Consider the following 21,866-nt stretch of genomic DNA (forward strand, 5'->3'; position numbering starts at 1 on the left):
CCTCGAGGAGTACAAATTTAAAATCACTTTCTAAAAAATTATGTTTTAAAAACCCAAATTAAGCCAGCAGTTTGTGTTTCACCCAGATCAAGTTTTTTTGATTGATAAATCATGAAGGATTTTTCCTCTAATATGTTTCGCTAGGACGATGGAGCTGACGAGAGCCGTGCTGAACCGAGAATGGGCTTCCAGTCGCGAGAGACTCTTCCTTCTGTCCTCCACTTCCAGCCGTGTCACCGTGGGACTCCTTCATTTTTGAAAATCCCCTTGCTACCCGTACCGCATGCTTCTTCTGGAGTGATGTCAGGATTCCGTCCGAGGACAACACGCAGCTGATGGCGTCTCGCTCGACGAGGTCAGGAACGCAAAGCGTCGTACAAAGCTCACTCGGGACACTCTGCTTCGTCCTGCTTTCTGCTTGACCCTCGACCAGCATTCCCTTTGGGCCCTTCACCAACTGCACGTCCCGCCCGCCCTTAAAAAAATCAAAAACGTCCATCACAATCTAAAAAGGGAAAAAACGTAAAATTAGGAAACTGTTATTCACTCTTGCCAGAAATAATAATTAAAATTGAAATATAAAATTTGGTTTAACTGAAAGGCAGTTTTACACCCACCTTGTGCGAGTTTTGATCGTCTAAGATGCCAAAACAGCCTGAGTTTCCAACTTGAGGTTGCGCTGACGCAGACGTCTGTAGTTGTGCATGGCGCACTTCGACAGGTCCATTCATTAGCCTTTTCCAGCACTTCTCTCACTGCCTGGCTGTAGCAGGACGAAAAATTCGCGAAAAAATAGTCTTCAGTGAATACACCTCTTCTGTCCACGTGTAAAACCCTGGTTTCCGTTGAAAGCTTGGAATGTCATATTTAAAGTCTTTGTCAGTTTTCCTTTTGTCTCCTTGTTTTAGCAAGTCCATTTTCAAAGTTTCGTCGTCGTCTTGGAAAGCGCTTGGTAGCGATCATTGACCTTTCCTGGGAAATCCTAAAATCTCGCATCCGAAAATGAATCTCCTGTCTCAAAAAGTCATCGGCGAAACGATGTCCATTTGTGAATTTCCTTGAAAACGTTGCATCGCCATCGTCCATGTCTTCTGCATCAGTCGAAACGTGTTTTCGGTTGTGGCCCTCCTGTGGAACGCGAAAGGTATGTGAGATTTACGAATATTTTATATTATGTAAATTTTAAAAATCCCGCCTTTGCATGTATGACGGCATATGGCATGTGCAGTATGTTTTTATGCACATAAAGAGATACTTGCACTTTTCGTATCTTTCTCTTATGTTTACAGTGCTCTTTACTATCTATTCTTTTCCTCACATACAGGAAAACATAAACAGTACTACCCATCTCTATATAATATAATATATGGATATATATATTCATTCAAATATATACATATATATTTATGTATTATAATATATATATTTTATTATATAAAATAAATTATATATATATATATATAATGTCACATATGTGTGTGGGTGTGTGCGTGTGTGTGTTTTGTGAGTGGGGTGTGTGTGTTGGTGTGCATTATCCTATATGTAAATATATATATATTTATAATTATATAGTATAATATATATATAATATTTTTATATATATATATATATTTTAATACTGATTTATTATATTCATATATTCATAAAATAGATAGATAAAACATTCATATATATTTGCGTGTACGCGCTTGTGTGTATGTGCATGTGAACACCATACATATGTAAGTATAACCTACCCTCTTCGGAGCCAAAATTTTAAGCACACCGTCAGAAGACATGACTGAAATGACAGCCTCAAGCTCAATGTCTCCAGGAACAGTGAACCGACGAAGGAACCGCTTGCTGGACTTCGAACCGTCTTCCTTCTTCTCCAAGCGACCTTCAACCACCAACTCTCTCTCATTCACAGCCTTCACGCTGATCTCTCCAACGTCCATAAAGTCTTGGACATCAATGACGAACTGAAAAAAAATATATATATAGATATAGATATAGATATATAGATATATATATATATAATATATATATAGATATAGATAGATAGATATAACAAAGTCGGTCTAAATGACGAGTTCTCATAATGTGAGTAACATTGCTTGCCACAGTAATATAGGAAATCAGTTTATGTTTATACCTTATAATGGTGTTCATCTTCCGAAGACGTCACTGCCTGATTGTCTTCCCTCATATTTCGTGCTCGTAGTTTTCTGTAGCAAGTCATCTCGTCACCGTGGGACGACTTCTCTCCCCATTTGCTCAGGACTTCCCTTACGGCTTTCTGGAAATCCTCCCTTGTGTCTCGGAAAAAGTAATCGGAGAAGAAGAGTCCTTTCCTCGTGACTGGAAAAGACTTCAGTGCGGAGTTAGACTGAGAAACGCTCGTGAAACGAGAGGACGTTCCCATACTTGTGTCTTCGGTGACGTTATATCTGTTGGTTTCTTGAGACTCCCTGTTACATTCTCGTCCAAAGCGTCTCAGTCTATTGTCCTCGAAATTGGAATCAAGTTTAGACCTCTCTGTCCCCGACACAAAATCTCGAGAGAAATTACCAGTTTCCTCTAAATGCAATGCCATATTTTTGTTCAGTCCATCTTGGTTTTCAGTCTTAGCCTCAAACACACGCTTTTCAGCAGAAAGTGAAGGTGATTGTGAGTCATTAGTTTCTTTTGTAATGTTGCACTTTGCTTCAGTCTTGATAGAGTGTTCAGCAGCCTTTAGCTTGACATTTCCTTCCTGCAAACCAATCATTTGAAACAATATTTGTAGTGTATTTTTTTTCTTTTTTTCATAGAAGATTACTCCCAGCAAACGATATATCAATAACAACACATAAGTGGAACGTACCTTAAAGATCACAGTAACTGTGAGGATGCCATCTAATGACATAACAGAAGTGATATCAGTATATTGCGGAAGAGAGAAGCTGCGTCTGAAGGAGTGAGAGGTCTCGGATGAGGTTCCTTCGCTCTTCACCACACGTCCCTCAATGACTAACTCCTTCTCATCAACAACCCTCGCTTGTATATCTCCACTCATGAACTCGTAGACGTCCAAAATTATCTGGAAACAATAGGTTGTTTTTTATATGGCAACCTGTTTTTAAAGTGTTTAGTTTAGAAACTCATGTTAGTAATGATATAGTAATATTATGGATAGTAATCAGCGTTTCGATAAAAAACAATGACAATAATAGTGACTAACCTTCAGACAAGCCTTGTCTGATGTAACGATAACAGCCTGATCCTCTTCCTTCAGATCACGAGATCGAAGCTGCCTATAGCGTTCCAGGATATCGGTGTAACGGAGGTTAATGTCGTCTTTAAAGTTTACTTCATTGCACCTGTCCAACACCTGCCTGAGAGCGACACTGAAGTCTCGGTGAGCGTCAAGGAAGAATGAGTCTTGGAAGAAGTTTCCTCTTTTGGTGATGAGCAAGAGCTCGTCTGTCGAATCTCTGTGAACCCTTCTCGTTCCTTTCAAGGATTCAACAGTTTCTGTAGACTCCCCTGTACGTACGGTTTCAGTTGTCTCTTTAAGGTTCAGCTGTCCACGAGTATCGACGACTTCCTTTTCATAGGTACAAGAATCTCCAGATGACTGAAGAGAATCTGTGCAACTCTCAGTTGCTGCCAACTGATTCATTTCACTGTCGAGTGCTTCCTCAGAAACTGTTTTGGACTTTTCTTGCACAGACACGGCATCCTCAGTCACATCGTCCAAAATGGTTGAAGACTTTGAGTTCTGAGCTTCTGACGTATTCTGAGCCTCAGTAACAGCTTCCTGTGAAATTTTTCACATCAAGAATGCCAACAGATTCCTTGGAATCTTTAAGATCAAGAATATGAACATCTGAATCTTTCAGGTCAAACATTCAGCAGCTTCCTGTGAATCCTTTTGATAAAAAAGGTCATTAGATTCCTGGGAATCTTTAAGGTCAGGAATTTCAACAGCTCCTGAGCTTTTCACTTCAGGAATGTAAAGAGATTCATTTTACGTCTTAGCACATACAAGAATGTCCAGGATTCTGTGAGTTTTTTCAAATCCGTATTTCAAACAGCTTCCTGAGTCTTTTTGCATTAAGAATGTCAATATCTTCTGGTTATTCTGTCAGATCAAGAATTTCAAACAGCTGTACCTTTCACTTCAGATGTCAGAAGATTCATTAGTAAGTCTTTGCACGTTCAAAGAATGTCCGGGATTCCTGTGAGTTTTTCAGATCAAGTATTTCACACTTCTGAAGTCTTTTGCATTAAGAATGTCAATAGATTTCTGTGAGTCGGTCAGATCAAGAATTTCAACAGATGTACCTTTTCCTTCATTATAATGTTTCTCAGCGAGCATTCGTGCAGGTCTTCCACATCAAGAACGTGTTCAGACAATTCTTGCAGGTGAGTCTTTCAGATCAAGTATTTCAAACAGCTTCTTGAGTCTTTTGCAATCAAGAACAGCCAACAGATTCTTGTAATCTGTCAAATCAAGAATTCAACATAACAGCTTCAGTACCTTTCACTTCAGAATTTAGCGAGATTCTTGTAGTCTCTTTCTGCAATCAATAAATGTCAACAAATTCTTGCGAGTCTATTTCAGAGTCAAGATTTTTCAACAGATTCTGATCTTTTGCATCAGAACGTTGACAGATTCCTGTGTGCATGCAGAGGCAAATTTTCAGTTGCCTGTTTGGAGTCATAAGATATGAAGAACGATCCACATTTTCAAAGTCTTTTCTTGTTTGTGAATGGCGGAATGAAGAGAATCCTGGGAAGGTCCAAAGTCCGTTGATGCAGAGCTATTGTCAAACATTTCATTCATGCTATCGAAATTCGTGGCGACACAGGGAAGCTTCTGAATTTGTGCAGATTCGGAGTAAACTATTTCATCTAACACAGAAGCTGAATCATCATCCATCGCTTCTGCGATTCTAGTGTCCAATAGTTTTCTTTGCTCTGATTTTGGCTTTTTAAAGTCAACACAGTAATCATGACTCGACGTATGCTAACAGAATCAGTCGACAGTGAAGGATTTGCTGGGCTGTCTCGATTTCACTGAGTGACGACACTTCTTCAGAAGAGACTGGAATCTTTACATCTGATGTAAAAGATTCCAGTCTCTTCTGAAGAGTTGTCACTCAGTGAAATCCGTGAGATAAAGCGCCCAGCAAATCCTTCTGTCGACTGATTCTGTGCACGTCGGTCATGATACTGCTTTTAGACTTTTTAAAAATCAAACAATCAGAGCAAAGAAACTATTGGCACACTAGAATCTGCAGACGATGGCTGATGATTCGCTTCTGTGTCCTGATGAAAATCAGTTTTACTCCGAATCTGCGCACAATTTCAGAAGCTTCCTGTATGTCGCCGAAGTTCGATAGCATGAATGAAATGTTTTGAAAATTCTCTTGCATCACGTGATTTGGACCTTCCGCAGGATTGTTCTCTCCTTCCCGCCATTACAAAAACAAGAAAAAGACTGTGAACTGTTTGAAGTTCTTCATCTTAATGACTCCCATACGGCAACTGAAATCTTGATCTGCATGCACACAGGAATACTTCACGTTCTTGATGCAAAAGACTCAAATCTGTTGAAAATTTGACCTGAAATGACGCGCAAGAATTGTTTGACATTCTTGATGCGAAGAGCTAGCAAGAATCTGTAACATTCTTGAAGTGAAGGTACTGCCGGCTGTTGAAATTCTTGATCTGACAGACTTACAAGAATCTGTTGGCGTTCTTGATGCAAAAGACCTAGAAGCTGTTGAAATACTTGATCGGAACACTCGCAAGAATTTTCTGACGTTCTGATGTGAAGACCTGCAGCGATCTGCTGACATCATTGAAGTGAAAGGTACATCTGTTGAAATTCTTGATCTGACCGACTCACAGAAATCTATTGACATTCTTAATGCAAAAGGACTCAGAAGTCTGTTGAAATACTTGATTCTGAAAAACTCACAGGAATCCGTGGACATTCTTGATTGCAAGACTTAAATGAATCTTCTGACATTCTTGAAGTGAAGGTCCGCTGTTGAAATCTTGCTCTGACAGACTCACAGGAAGATATTGAACATTCTACATGCAAAAGACTCCAGAAGCTGTTGAATACTTGATTTGAAAAACTCACAGGATCCCTGACATCTTTATGTGCAAGACTTAAATGAATACATTCTGACATTCTTGAAGTGAAAGGTACAGCTGTTGAACTTCTTGATCTGACAGATCACAGGAATCTGTTGACGATTCTTATGTGAAAAGAATCCATGAATCTCTTACATTCCTGAAGTGAAAAGCTCAGGAGCTGTTGAAACTCCTGACCTTACAAAGATTCCTCAGGAATCTAATGACCTTTTTTATCAAAAGATTTCACAGGAAGCTGCTGAGATGTTTGACCTGAAAGTATTCAGATCTTCCATATCTTGATCTATAAAGATTCTAAGGAACTCTGTTGGCATCTCTTGATGGGGAAAAATTTACAGGAGCTGTTACTAAGGCTCAGTGTGTACGTCACAGATAGCTCAGACTCAAGCTTCAACATTTGGAACGATGTGAGTGAGATGCCGTGTCTGTGGACAAGAAAAGTCCAAAACAGTTTCTGAGGAATCACTCGACAGTGAATGACTACAGTTGGCAACAACTGAGAGTTGCACAGATTCTCATTCAGTCATCTGGAGATTCTTTGTACCTATTAAAAGAAGTCGTCGATACTCGTGACAGCTGAACCTTAAAGAGACAACTATGAAACGCGTACGTACAGGGAGTCCTACAGAAACTGTTGAATCCTTGAAAGGAAACTAGAAGGGTTCACAGAGATTCGACAGAAGAGCTTTTGCTCATCACCAAAAGGAGGAAACTTTTCTTCCAAGACTCTTCTTCCATTGACGCTCACCTAGACTTCGATAGTCGCTCTCCGGCAGGTGTTATTGGACAGGTGCAATAAGTAAACTTTAAAGACGACATTAACCTCCGTTACACCGATATCCTTGTGAACCTATAGGCCAGCTTCGATCTCGTGATCTACTGAAGGGAAGAGATCAGGCTGTATATCGTTAACATCAGACAAGTCTTGTTCTGAGGTTATCTCACTATTTATTGTCATATAGTTTTTATCGCAACGTGGCTAGATTACTACATCCATAATATTACCTAAACAATCACTTCTAACATTGGAGTTTCTAACTCAACATAGTAATAAACGGTATGTCCATATAAAAACAACCTATTGTATTTTCCAGATAATTTAGTCGACGTCGTACGTGTTGCATGAGTGGAGATATACAAGCGAGGGTGTTGATGAGAAGAGTTAGTCATTGAGGATCGTGTGGTGAAGAGGGGCGAAGAACTCATTCCGTGTAGACTCTCACTCCTTCAGAACGCAGCTTGGTCGTACTCTTCCGACAATAACTAGCTGAATATCACTTCCGTTAATGTCTAATGATGGGCATCCTCACAGTTACTGTGATCTTTTAAGGTATGTTCCACTTATAGTGTTTGTTATTGATATATTGACATTGCTGGTGAGTAATCTTCGTGACAAAAAAGAAAAAAAATTCACTATAAATATATAATGTTTCGAAATGATTGGGTTTGACAGGAAGAAATGTCAACTAACAAGGCTGCTGAGAACACTCTTCGTAGTCTGAAGCAAGTATGCAACTGACAAAGAAACTATGACCACATCACCTTCCTTTCTGCTGAAATATCGTGTGTTTATCGAGGCTAAGACTGAACACACAAATGGACTGAACAAAAATATGGCATTCATTTAGAGGAAACTGGTATTTCTTCTCGAGATTTTGTGTCGGTGTGACTGAGAGGTCTAAACTGATTCCAATTTCGAGTACATAGGCTGAGACGCTATTGGCAGATAATGTACAGGGAGTCTGAAGAACCACCAGATATACGTCACCGAATCGACACAAGTATGGGAACGCGTCCTCCGTTTCACGAGCGTATTCTCAGTCTAACTCCGTCACTGAAGTCTTTTTCCAGGTCACGAGGAAAGGACATCTTCTTTTCGGGGGGGGGGGGGGTTACTTTTTTCCGAGCACAAGGGAGGATTTACCAGAAGCCGAGGGAAGATCCTGATCAAATGGGGAGAGAGGTCCCACGGTGACGAGATGCCATTTCTACAGAAAACTACGAGCACAGAAATATGGGGAATACATCAGTCAGTGACGTCTTCGGAAGATGAACACCATTATAAGGTATAAACATAAACTTATTTCCTATATTAGTTTGGCAAGCAATGTTAACCTTATGAGTAACTTGTATTTAGACCAGACTTTGTTATATCTATAATCTATAGCTATATCTATCTATCATATCTATCTACTAATTATATATATATAATAAAAATATAGTATATATAATTTATATCTATATATCTATTCTATAGTACTATATATAGTATTTTTTTTCGTTCGTCATTGATGTCCAAGACTTTAATAGACGATTTGGAGAGATCATAGTGAAGGGCTTGAATGAGAGAGAGTTGGTGGGTGAAGGTCGCATTGAGAAGAGGAAGTACGGTTCGAAGTCCAGTCAGCGTGGTTCCTTCGTCGGTTCACTGTTCCTGGAGACATTGGAGCTTGAGGTCTGTCATTTCAGTCATGTCTTCTAGACGGTGTGCTTAAAATTTGGCTCGAAGAGGATATAGGTGTTAATACTTACATACATGTATGTGTTCACCTGCACTACATCACAAGCGCGTGCACGCAAGATATAATGAAATGAATCTATCTATCTATCTTATGATATCTGAATATAATACAATCAGTATATAAATAATATATATATATGTCTAGTACAATAATAATATATAATATATAATAAATAATATATATATATTTATAATAATATAATAACATATACATATATGGATATATGCACACCACAACACACAACCACTCACACACACACACACGCACACACACACACACATATAGGACATATATAATATATATATAGATCATATATATATTATTATATACATAATATATATATACATACATAAATTATATATGTATATATAATATGAATGATATATATATGCCTATATATATATTATATTGAGATGTGTAAGTACTGTTTACGTTTTCCTATATGGGAGGAAAAGAATAGATTTTTTTATAAGCGCAATAGCACTGTACATAAGAGAAAGTGAGAAAAGTTCAAGTATACTCTTTATGTGCATAATATACATACTTGCACATGCCATCTGCCGTCATACATGCAAGGCGATTTTTAAATACATAATATAATATTCGTAAACTCACATACGTTTCGCGTTACCACAGGAGGCCACAACCGCTGAACAACACGTTTCGACTGATGCAGAAGACATGTGACGAGCGCTGCCAACGATTGTCAATGAAATTCACAAATGTACATCGTTTCGCCGATGCACTTTTTGAGACAGAGAACATTCATTCTTCGGATTAACGATGATTTTAGGACATTTGCCAGGCAAGTCATGATCGCTACCAAGTCGCTTTCCAACATGACGACGACGAACACTTTGAAAATGCGGACATATTCTCAACAAGGAAACAAAAATAAAACTGACAAAGACTTAAATATGACATTCCCAAGCTTTCAACGGAAAACCAGATGTTTTACACGTGGACAAAGAGGTGTATCACTGAAATACTATATTCTTCGCGAATGTTCGTCACTGCTACACAGTCCAGCAGTGAGAGAATGCATATGGAAACACATGCTAATGAAATGGACCTGAGTCAAGTGACGCCATGCGCAACTACAGACGTCTAGCGTGAGCGCAACCTCAGTTGGAAACTCAGGCTTTGGCATCTTATACACGATCAAGACTCGCACAAGGTGGGTAGTAAAAACGGCCTTTCAAGTTAAGTACAATTTCATATTTCAATTTTTACAATTATTATTATCTGAGCAAGTAGTGAATAACTATTTTCCTATTTCCGTTTTCCTTTTCAGATTGTGATGGACGTTTTTGATTTTATTAAGGCGACGTGACAGTGCCAGTTTGTGAAGGGCAAGGAACCGCTGTCGAAGTGTCAAGCATAAAAGCAGGACGGAAGCAGAGTCCCAGTGACATCTTTGTACGACACGCTTTGCGTTACCTGAACCTCGTATCGAGTCAAGACGACATCAAGCTTCTATATGTTGTGTCCTCAGGACGGAATCCTGACAATCACCTCCAAGAAGAATAGCTTGCGGTTACAGGGCTATGGACAGGTGTCGATTTTCCAGTGAGAGGAAGTCCCTACACTGTGACACGGCTGCATGTGGGAGGACAAGTAAAGTGAAAGATTCTCTCGCGGATCTGAATGCCTCCAGTTCTCGGCTTTCAGCACTGGCTCTCGCTCCCGCTACCATCGCTCCTATGCGAAGCAATATTAGAGAGCAAAAGTCCTTACATAGATTTATAAATACATATTTAAAAAAAAAATGTTGTGATCAATAATTGATTATTTTTGTGATATATACACATTAATTTTACTGCGTATGAGATACCTTATATATCTGCAGTCTCTCCTACATATCTACAGGTTTACATATAGATTTTCATATCATAGATAAGTATTTATAATTTTTAACATATCACATTCCTTGCTACAAATGCCTTCATATTTTATTTTGAAGAAAAAAAGTATTTGTATATGCAAATAAAATTACTTACTATATTTGTAACTGCACTGATCCTGCTTTCAGATAGGTATTGTCATGTTTTAAGTTTTATGTCACTCATAATTCAAAGTCCAAAAGATCATGAAAAAGGTTACCTACACAAAACAAAATAAAAATGTGTAGCCATTGAGGGAGACAAACACAGTTTAGGGGGACAAAGTATCCCTCACCCAGCCCCCTTCTAATTGAAGCCCCTGGCAACAACAAATCTTTCTTCTTTTTATTATTCCACTGTTATATTATTCCCAAGGAAAAGACAACTGATTGTGGCTCACAGACGAATAGATGCGCGCACACAGGTGCTCAAATGCACTCATTTGCACACCGATGCTGAGAGGCACACACGCGTGAATACAGCACCCAGTTCAGACATTGACACGCTTGCTATAATCATTTCATGTTACAAATATTAAAACTAATAATTGTTATCATTATTATTATCATATCAATCTCCATAGAATTACAGATGTTGGTATGGTATCATGTTGCCCAACTACAGGTAATCTCCATGTGGGCTTAGCTTATTTTGGTGATGACTCTCAGGTGATTTAAATGTGATCCCGTAGTCACAATAAAAAAGAACAATAAAATAATATCAGTGAATGACTTAAAAGGCAACATAAAAAGAGCATCCATGTTATATATTCATTTCGCACAACTTTTTCGACCACAACCAATATACAAGACAATACACCATACACTTACTTGATAAAACAGAGGCATCCCGCCACAACACGAGAAGCACCTGTCAGCCAACTAATAATCCAACGGTCTATCGCCACACAAGATAGAAGTCTCTCTCTCTCTCCAACCGACCTGGCTTGACCTTTTATATTGGTGACTTCCCGTGCTTGGTGACGTTTTACCCATTTTGCAGTTTTATTTAATTTATTATACAGTGTATGGCGAGTTTAAAATAAGCATAGATATAAATAGAATAAAAAGTGAAAGAAGGGATCCGTGAGGGAAAGCGTAGAAACTACTAGAGAAACTGGGCGATGGTCGAGCTGAGGACGAGTGAGAAACTAAGCTAAGCTCAATGAGTCGAAGACCAAAAGGCAAGAATGAATAAGCTTAAAAATACATACAATAAAAAGAATAATAAACAACCATACAAAAAATGGGCACACATAAAATGAAAATAAATGACAGGAAAGAACGAAAAAGTGAACAAGAAGGATCATGAGGAACACGGAGAAACACTGAAAGAAAACGAAAGGAAACACGCTGATGTGATGAGTCGAAGACCAAAAGGCAAGAATTAGACAATGTAAGTATGGAATATAAGGTTAGTAGTGTGTAAGTAGTGCCACATTCAGTAAAATGATGTACAGATGTAGATCACGTACTCACATTGCTGTTGTTATTAATTATCATTCTTCTTAAACTTATTAGTATTATTTATTAATATATTTATATATTAATTATTTATTATATATATTATTTGATTATTATTATTATTATTATTATTATTATCATTATCATTCTTATACTATTAGCCACCCTTATATTATTAATATTACTATTTCATCATAATCATTCATCATATTTGTATCATTATCATGAGTGTCTTGATTATCGTATCAAGTCCTATCAGGACAATGATGATGATAATGTAATAATATAAAATAATAATAAACAATAGATAATAATAATAATAACTATAATAATAATAATAATAATAACAATAATAATAATAATAATAAAAAAAAAAGGATAGTACTGATAATGATAATCGTGACAATAATAATAATAACAATAAGTAATGATGATTATTACGATATACTAATATAAGGTTGGTGATAATAACAGTAAACACACACACACACACACACACACAGATATATATATATATATATATATATATATATATATATATATATATATATATATATATAGATATATATATATATATATTATATATATATATATATATATATATATATATATTATACACATCCGAGATGTTTACGTGTATATATATGTATATACATGTATATATATGAATATATATATGTGTATATATGTATATATATATATATATATATATATATATATATATATATATATATATATAATACACACACACACACACACACACACACACACACACACACACACACACACACATATATATATATATATTATATATATATATATATACATATATACACGCATATGTGTTTTTTTTTGTATATGTATATATAGATATACATGGGTATATATGGATATACAGGTGTATATATAAATATATAGATAGATAGATATTTGTGTGTGCGTTTATGTATGTTTTTACATACCTTTATATACAAATGTGTGTGTGTGTGTGCGTGTTTGTTTGTTGTGTGTGTCTGTATTAGTGTGTGTGTTTTGCATGTGCATTTTTCTAAACAGATGTATATATGGATATATATATATATATATATATATATATATATATATATATACATACATACATACAGAAACACACACATACATGTGTATGTGTGTGCGTGTATATCTGTGTACGTGCACGCGTACATGGAAGTGTACATGTAATCGATTCCAGGTAAAAGGTTCCTTAGTTAAAGTATAAAAATACTCTTATTCGAAAAAGAGTGTTGCAGACTTCTCGAAATATCCTCCGACTCATTAAGTACTATTGTAATGCAATACTACGTCAGTCGTACTGAAGCCGCCAGCGCTGCTACTGGGCCTGAGTCACAGATGTTTACTCACATCTCTGGACTTTGGCAGCCACGCAAAAGCTGTTCATGCCAAGTGACGTTGTTGCCACGTCACAGGCTCGCACTCGCCACAGACAGTATATATGTTTAGTGTCCTCCTAAGAGTCTTCAGTTTTCAAGCGAACGTGCACCTCCAACGATCTCCTCTTAAGTCATAGCACAAGTGTACATACATATTCCTATTTTGAAAATGGCGCCCATTCAGATGGAAAAGTCGTACGTCAAAGTCTCCTCCACACCCGCTGCAAAGTGCTCTCGTCAGGCAAGGTCAAGCAGCAGGTCGTGGGATGTGTTCCTTCCTATCAGTCGCAGAGGAAGTTTCTTTCAAGATTCGTTTTTCTCTGACATACACAAGGACTTTGACTCCTCCGTCAGGGAGGTGTTGGCCAGATGGAGTGACGAAGATTTGAAAGTGAAAGACTTCCGCCGGGATGATATTATGGACCGTTACAGACAGCTTCGATCTCGCAACCTAAAGGAAGGGAACCAGGCTGTCACAGTCACATCTGACAACACAAGTCACAAGGTGAGTCGGTATAACAATCGCTGCTTCCAAATAGTCTATTAAACATGACACAATTAAATAGTGCGTAAAATAGCAGAGCAAGTCCACAATTATCCAAAGTCATAACAAATTCTATCTCCCAGATTGTGCTGGACGTGCATGACTTCATGTGTGGAGATGTGAAAGTGAAAGTGTTGGACGAGGAGTTGTTGGTGGAAGGACACGTGGAGAAGAAGGAAGAAGGAAGCTCATCCGTCTCGTCACACTCCTTCAGACGCTACTTCTCTTTGCCTCAACACACAGAAATGGCAGTTATTACGTCCGTCATGTCTGCAGATGGTATCCTCACAATCACTGCGCCAAAAATAGTGAGTCAGTTATTTTCTTGTAAACTGTGAGTATATAAAGAAATGGATGCTATATGAGGAAAAAAGAACCCAACATTATATTGATACTAATATAAAATTAAATTTTTGTCTCACAGAAAACAGAAACGACAAAAGAAAATGCAATCAATCAAACTTCCGCTTCGAATTATCTTGAGAAAGTCAGCGAAACTCGAAAACAAATGGCTTCAAAGGACGAATCTCAAATAGATTCAGAACACTCGTCATCTACACGAAAAGAAAGCTGTTCATGCAATTTTGGGTCCAAAAGAACAGTTGATTCCTCTAGATTTCACCACGGTTCGTGGGACACATCCTTGCCCATCACTCGAAGGGGAGCTTTCTTCCAAGACTCATTCTTCTCCGGTATACATCGCGACTTCGATGCCTCCATCAGGAAGGTCCTCAATGGCTGGAATGACGCCGACCTCCATCTGAAGGACTGCTGGGACGATGACGACTTCCACCGCAGCGACAGACTGGGCCGATACAGACAGCTTCGATCGCGGAACCTGTGGAGTGACAACCAGGCCGTTACAGTTACCTCGGATAATATTAGTTATAAGGTAAGTTGCATGAAGACTACACACTCTTATTCAATTCATCTACATGTGTAAATATATAATAAATTATTCTTATTTTTCATGGACGAATGAGGAACTTTTGTTTCGTATATTAATACCGTGAATCATTTCACAGATCTTGTTGGATATGCATGACTTTGTGGATGGAGATGTGAAGGTGAAGTTGATGGGCGAGAATGAGCTGTTGGTGGAGGCCCATTCAGCCAGCTCCTCGCTCACCTTCAGACGCAGCTTTTCCTTGCCTGAGTCCATTGAAATAACGTCCATCACGTCTGTCATGTCGTCAGATGGCATCCTCACAATCAATGCGTCTAAGAAGGTATTGTTCTGGCTTCTCTTGTACTTGCTTAATGCTTTTCTGAAGATTTTACATAACTGAATTCAAAGTGCAAAAGGCATCTGCATGCTTAATACGCCAATCTTAACCAACAGGAGAGTGAAACACAACAGAAGACTTCTGTCATCCCCACTAGTGTCAAGGAAACGCACAATGCATCAGAAGTTCACAGCTCAACTTCCTTCACGACCTCGGGAGTTTCTGAGGAAGTAGCATCTGGCCGAGGAATGCCCTACACAGCACAAGAAGAGGAACGCAAATACGCACAGTGCTCTCAGGAGAATATCGACAAGGACAAGATCCAAACAGCAGCTTTCAATATCTCAAGCAACACCCAACAATCATCGCAGAAGCAATCGTCTGTCATCACAGACTTTGCTTCCACAAGACTTTCCGACTCGCTAGAAGCAAAGAAAGCTCTTGTGAATACGCAAGAAGATTCCTTGCCCATCGCGAGGAGAGGAAGCTTCTTCCAAGACTCATTCTTCTCCGACCTACGCCAAGGCTTCGACGCCTCTGTCAGGGAAATCTTGAAGAAATGCAATGACTCCGACCTCACAGTGACAGACGATGTCAGTCACAGTGACATCCTGAGCCGCTACAGGCAGCTTCGATCTCGAAACATGAGGGAAGAGAACCAGGCCTTCTCCGTCTCGTCAGAAGGTGCTAGCCTCAAGGTCAGTCCTTTCTCTATGTATCAGCATTTCCCACTGACTGATAGTTTCGATATCTAAAGGTAGGAATTTACTTATAATCAGTGAAAGTGGGCCCATTAATTTTACAGGTAACGTACAGCGTCCGTTGTAGAATAATTAAATGCATTTTATGTTTTAATTTAGTTGAGGATCCTCATTACATTACTTTTCTGAGAACAGTAGTATATTTTTACATATTATCGTGAAATTCTTCATTATCCCATTCATTCCGTTTCTTTTTTTTTTTTCTTTCTTTTTTTTTGATCTTTGTTATCTGTATCATCGTTTCCGATATTAATATCATTGTCGTCAAAATGTCAAAATTATTATTATCTTTACCAAGATTATCATCACTATTATCATTTTACTATGGCTATTCTTTCCATTAAGTTCCTAATCAATAACTGTTTTCAAAAAAAGTCACTTTCATTCCAACTTTAAAGATCGTGATGGACGTGCATGACTTCATGTGCGGAGACGTCAAGGTGAAAGTCGTAGACGAGAAGGAGCTGGTGGTGGAAGGGCGCGTGGAGAAGGAAGAAGGAAGGTCATCCGTCTCGTCACACTCCTTCAGACGCCACTTTCCCCTGCCTCACCGCACTGACATGACACACATCGCTTCTGTCATGTCTTCAGATGGTATCCTCACCATAACTGCTCCCAAAACGGTAAACGTCAACTATTTTGTTATTGAAACTTGATAGATCCTATATGATTGCATTACTTAATCATGTATAAAAAGGTAAACATAAATACCTCTGAAACTGGAATGTATCATCAGGTTAGTCTCTATATGCATAAAAGTGAGCAAAACGTGGTTCTTCTGTCACACTCAGGTAGGAGAACCACACCAAAACAACCACTTCTCCATGACTGAGGAAAGGATGGAATCAACAACGGCTCAAGACTCCATACCTGAAGCACTTTCGTCCATGATGGAGAAAAATATCTCCGTCAACGAGAATCTTGTCAATGTAGATCAAAAGGACTTTGAGTGTGAACGAAAACACACATACGAGAACAAGATGAGAAAGCTGAAGAAAGAATGCGAATTTCCTGCTGAATCCAAGGAAGTTTTAAAGGCCAACATCTGTCAAAATCAGTCTGTGGATGTGTTTACAACTGCTTCTGTCCATGACCATGGAAACGATGTTAATAATCAGGATCATGAACTCAAGCAATTGTCTGAAACATTCAAATCAACAATCACTGAGAAAACTATTTGTGATGATTCTATTTCTACTTATGATGAACAACAAACATCCGTGCAATCAGTATCTGAGTTGACAGAAGCCATGAAACTGCACGAGGAAATCTTGCCCATCACTCGAAGAGGAAGCTTCGTTCAGGATTCCTTCTTCCTCGATGTCCACCAAGAGTTCTACACTGCCATCAGAGAAGTCCTGAGGAAGTGGGTTACCGCAGACAGCGAAACGACAGACAGTGAAGACTTCCTTAGCCTTAGTCACAGTGATATTATGAACCGCTACAGACAGCTTCGATCCCGTGATTTGAGGGAAGAAACTCAAGTCTCTACGCCACGTCCGACAACACTAGTTACAAGGTAAGTAGTTCATGAATCACTCCGAGTAATACAATATGATTAAGTGTCTTTTCAAGTTCAATTAAATACCAATAGTTTTCCAATCAACCTGCAACTGCTTACATGTGTATTTTTCATGTGAATAGCTATTCATTCAAATATGATACTCAGAAGTCAGCATAATGCCTATTGTTTAACATTCTTATATGTTCACAGATCGTGTTGGACGTCCAAGATTTCATGAATGGGGATCTGAAGGTGAAGGTGGTGGACGAGACTGAGGTGGTGGTGGAAGGACGTATGGCGAGGAGAGAAGAAGGAAGCTCATCTGTGTCCTCGTGCTCCTTCCGACGCTGCTTCTCCTTGCCAGAGCATATTGATATGACAACCATGATGTGCATCTTGTCTTCAGATGGCATTCTTACGATCATCGCTTCGAAAATGGTATTTAAGGATTATCTGTAGATGATATAACGTATGTTATATGTTACAAAGATGAAAATGTCTGTGCCTTAAACTATAACAAAATCTTACAAATGAAAACCTGCACTCACATGACTCACACCAACTCAGAAGCAGTCCCTCTCCCCTGACACCTATACACACACACACACACACACACACACACACACACACACACACACACACACACACATACACACCACACTCATGTCTTCGAGTCTTTACGATCAAGTCGAAATTTCAAGCTAATACCTAAATTGTTTAACAGGCAGAAGAATCGGAAGAATACAAAGTGATCAGCTCCATTGAGGAAGTTCAAGAGTCCCCTGAAGTTCAACGCTCTGAATTCCCAACTAATGAAACAATCTCTCTCCATGAGGAATGTGAAAAAGTAAGCAAAACCACACATGATTGCATTGAGTTCGAAGATGTAAAGATTCCAGTCTCTTCTGAAGAAGTGTGTCACTCAGTGAAATCCGAGACAGCCCAGCAAATCCTTCTGTCGACTGATTCTGTAGCAACGTCGAGTCATGATACTGCTTTTGACTTTGTAAAAAGTCAAAATCATAGCAAAGAAACTATTGGCAACTAGAATCTGAGAAGCGTATGGCTGATGATCAGTTTTCTGATGAATAATCAGTTTTACTCCGAATTGTACAAATTCAGAAGTTTCCTGCTGTGCGGAAGTTCGATTAGCATGAATGAAAAGTTTGAAATAGTCTGCATCAGTGACCTTTGCGCCCTTCCCAGGATTGTCCTTCCTTACGCCATTCACAAACAGAAAAAGACTCTGAAATGTTGAAGTTCTTCATCTGAGACTACCCAACAGGAACGTAAAGTCTTGATCTGATGCACACAAGAATCTGTGCGTTCTTGATGCAAAAGACTCAGAATCTGTTGAAATCTTGATCTGAAAGACTCGCAAGAATTGTTGACATTCTTGATGTCGAAAGAGCCTACAAGAATCTGCTAACATTCTTGAAGTGAAAGGTACTGAAGCTGTTGAAATTCTTGATCTGACAGACTTACAAGAATCTGTTGGCGTTCTTGATGCAAAAGACTCAGAAGCTGTTGAAATACTTGATCTGAAAGACTCGCAAGAATTTGCTGACGTTCTTGATGTGGAAGATCTGCACGAATCTGCTGACATTCTTGAAGTGAAAGGTACAGCTGTTGAAATTCTTGATCTGACCGACTCACAGAAATCTATTGACATTCTTAATGCAAAAGACTCAGAAGCTGTTGAAATTCTTGATCTGACAGACTCACAGGAATCTGTTGACATTCTTGATGTGAAAGACTCACATGAATCTCTTTACATTCCTGAAGTGAAAAGCTCAGGAGCTGTTGAAATTCCGACCTTAAAGATTCCCAGGAACTAATGACCTTTTTTATCAAAAGGATTCACAGGAAGCTGCTGAAGTGTTTGACCTGAAAGATTCAGATGTTCATATTCTTGATCTTAAAGATTCCAAGGAATCTGTTGGCATTCTTGATGTGAAAATTTACAGGAAGCTGTTCAGGCTCAGAATACGTCAAAAGCTCAGAACTCAAAGTTTTCAACCATTTTGGACGATGTGACTGAGGATGCCGTGTCTGTGCAAGAAAGGTCCAAAACAGTTTCTGAGGAAGCACTCGACAGTGAAATGAATCAGTTGGCAGCAACTGAGAGTTGCACAGATTCTCTTCAGTCATCTGGAGATTCTTGTACCTATGAAAAGGAAGCCGTCGATACTCTTGGGCAGCTGAAACTTAAAGAGACAACTGAAACCGTACGTACAGGGGAGTCTACAGAAACTGTTGAATCCTTGAAAGGAACGAGAAGGGTTCACAGAGATTCGACAGACGAGCTTTTGCTCATCACCAAAAGAGGAAACTTCTTCCAAGACTCATTCTTCCTTGACGCTCACCGAGACTTCAGTGTCGCTCTCAGGCAGGTGTTGGACAGGTGCAATGAAGTAAACTTTAAGGATGACATTAACCTCCGTTACACCGATATCCTGGAACGCTATAGGCAACTTCGATCTCGTGATCTGAAGGAAGAGGATCAGGCTGTTATCGTTACATCAGACAAGGCTTGTCTGAAGGTTAGTCACTATTATTGTCATTGTTTTTTATCGAAACGCTGATTACTATCCATAACATTACTAATATGAGTTTCTAAACTAAACACTTTAAAAACAGGTCGCCATATAAAAAACAACCTATTGTTTCCAGATAATTTTGGATGTCTATGAGTTCATGAGTGGAGATATACAAGCGAGGGTTGTTGATGAGAAGGAGTTAGTCATTGAGGGACGTGTGGTGAAGAGCGAAGGAACCTCATCCGAGACCTCTCACTCATTCAGACGCAGCTTCTCTCTTCCGCAATATACTGATATCACTTCCGTTATGTCATTAGATGGCATCCTCACAGTTACTGTGATCTTTAAGGTACGTTCCACTTATGTGTTGTTATTGATATATTGTTTGCTGGGAGTAATCTTCTATGAAAAAAAGGAAAAAAAAATACACTACAAATATTGTTTCAAATGATTGGTTTGCAGGAAGGAAATGTCAAGCTAAAGGCTGCTGAACACTCTATCAAGACTGAAGCAAAGTGCAACATTACAAAAGAAACTAATGACTCACAATCACCTTCACTTTCTGCTGAAAAGCGTGTGTTTGAGGCTAAGACTGAAAACCAAGATGGACTGAACAAAAATGTGGCATTGCATTTAGAGGAAACTGGTAATTTCTCTCGAGATTTTGTGTCGGGGACAGAGAGGTCTAAACTTGATTCCAATTTCGAGGACAATAGACTGAGACGCTTTGGAAGAGAATGTAACAAGGAGTCCCAAGAAACCAACAGATATAACGTCACCGAACACACAAGTATGGGAACGTCCTCTCGTTTCACGAGCGTTTCTCAGTCTAACTCCGCACTGAAGTCTTTTCCAGTCACGAGGAAAGGACTCTTCTTCTCCGATTACTTTTTCCGAGACACAAGGGAGCATTTCCAGAAAGCCGTAAGGGAAGTCCTGAGCAAATGGGGAGAGAAGTCGTCCCACGGTGACGAGATGACTTGCTACAGAAAACTACGAGCACGAAATAAGAGGGAAGACAATCAGGCAGTGACGTCTTCGGAAGATGAACACCATTATAAGGTATAAACATAAACTGATTTCCTATATTACTGTGGCAAGCAATGTTACATTATGAGAACTCGTCATTTAGACCGACTTTGTTATATCTATCTATCTATATCTATATCTATATCTATATATTTATATCTATATATCTATATCTATATCTATATCTTATATTTTTTTCAGTTCGTCATTGATGTCCAAGACTTTATCGACGTTGGAGAGATCAGCGTGAAGGCTGTGAATGAGAGAGAGTTGGTGGATGAAGGTCGCTTGGAGAAGAAAGACGGTTCGAAGTCCAGCAAGCGGTTCCTTCGTCGGTTCACTGTTCCTGGAGACATTGAGCTTGAGGCTGTCATTTCAGTCATGTCTTCTGACGGTGTGCTTAAAATTTTGGCTCCGAAGAGGGTAGGTTATACTTACATATGTATGGTGTTCACATGCACATACACACAAGCGCGTGCACGCAAATATATATGAATGTCTATCTATCTATCTTATGAATATATGAATATAATACAATCAGTATAAATATATATATATATATATATATATATATATATATATATATATATATATATATATATATTTCATATGATTTTATTATATTCATATATTCATAAGATAGATAGATTGACATTCATATATATTTGCGTGTACGCGCTTGTGAGTATATACATGTGAACACCATACATACGTAAGTATAACCTACCCTATTCGGAGCCAAAATTTTAAGCACACCGTCAGACGACATGACTGAAATGACAGCTAAGCTCAATGTCTCCAGGAACGTGAACGACGAAGAGTTGTCAATATCATATATTATATATATAATATA

General features: G+C 38.6%; 3 protein-coding genes across 3 annotated transcripts in view; 2 read left to right on the forward strand and 1 right to left on the reverse strand.

Annotated features, from left to right (window-relative positions):
- The window catches only part of LOC119574241, a 31,940-nt gene that overhangs the window by 5,208 nt on the left and 4,866 nt on the right, over positions 1 to 21,866 (reverse strand). The window contains 15 exon segments of the mRNA XM_037921402.1: positions 204 to 363; positions 366 to 403; positions 405 to 505; positions 618 to 647; positions 650 to 711; positions 714 to 854; positions 857 to 993; positions 995 to 1,128; positions 1,737 to 1,961; positions 2,135 to 2,734; positions 2,846 to 3,061; positions 3,203 to 3,787; positions 3,789 to 3,871; positions 3,874 to 3,954; positions 4,234 to 4,308. Coding sequence (XP_037777330.1) covers positions 204 to 363; positions 366 to 403; positions 405 to 505; positions 618 to 647; positions 650 to 711; positions 714 to 854; positions 857 to 993; positions 995 to 1,128; positions 1,737 to 1,961; positions 2,135 to 2,734; positions 2,846 to 3,061; positions 3,203 to 3,787; positions 3,789 to 3,871; positions 3,874 to 3,954; positions 4,234 to 4,308 — 2,668 coding nt within the window.
- On the forward strand, positions 5,832 to 19,424 carry LOC119574240. Its single transcript, XM_037921401.1, has 2 exons — positions 5,832 to 5,914; positions 18,938 to 19,424. The coding sequence occupies exons 1-2, from the start codon at positions 5,900 to 5,902 to the stop codon at positions 19,280 to 19,282; spliced, it is 360 nt and encodes a 119-aa protein (XP_037777329.1). The 5' UTR covers positions 5,832 to 5,899; the 3' UTR covers positions 19,283 to 19,424.
- LOC119574237 lies at positions 13,493 to 17,877 on the forward strand. Its single transcript, XM_037921399.1, is given in 10 exon segments — positions 13,493 to 13,914; positions 14,037 to 14,261; positions 14,378 to 14,845; positions 14,979 to 15,182; positions 15,296 to 15,877; positions 16,339 to 16,563; positions 16,732 to 17,425; positions 17,428 to 17,459; positions 17,655 to 17,732; positions 17,734 to 17,877. Coding segments are annotated over 10 exon segments (2,934 nt in total). The 5' UTR covers positions 13,493 to 13,578; the 3' UTR covers positions 17,824 to 17,877.

The sequence above is a fragment of the Penaeus monodon genome, chromosome 6 (assembly GCF_015228065.2).
Source record: "Penaeus monodon isolate SGIC_2016 chromosome 6, NSTDA_Pmon_1, whole genome shotgun sequence".
Lineage (NCBI taxonomy): Eukaryota > Metazoa > Arthropoda > Malacostraca > Decapoda > Penaeidae > Penaeus > Penaeus monodon.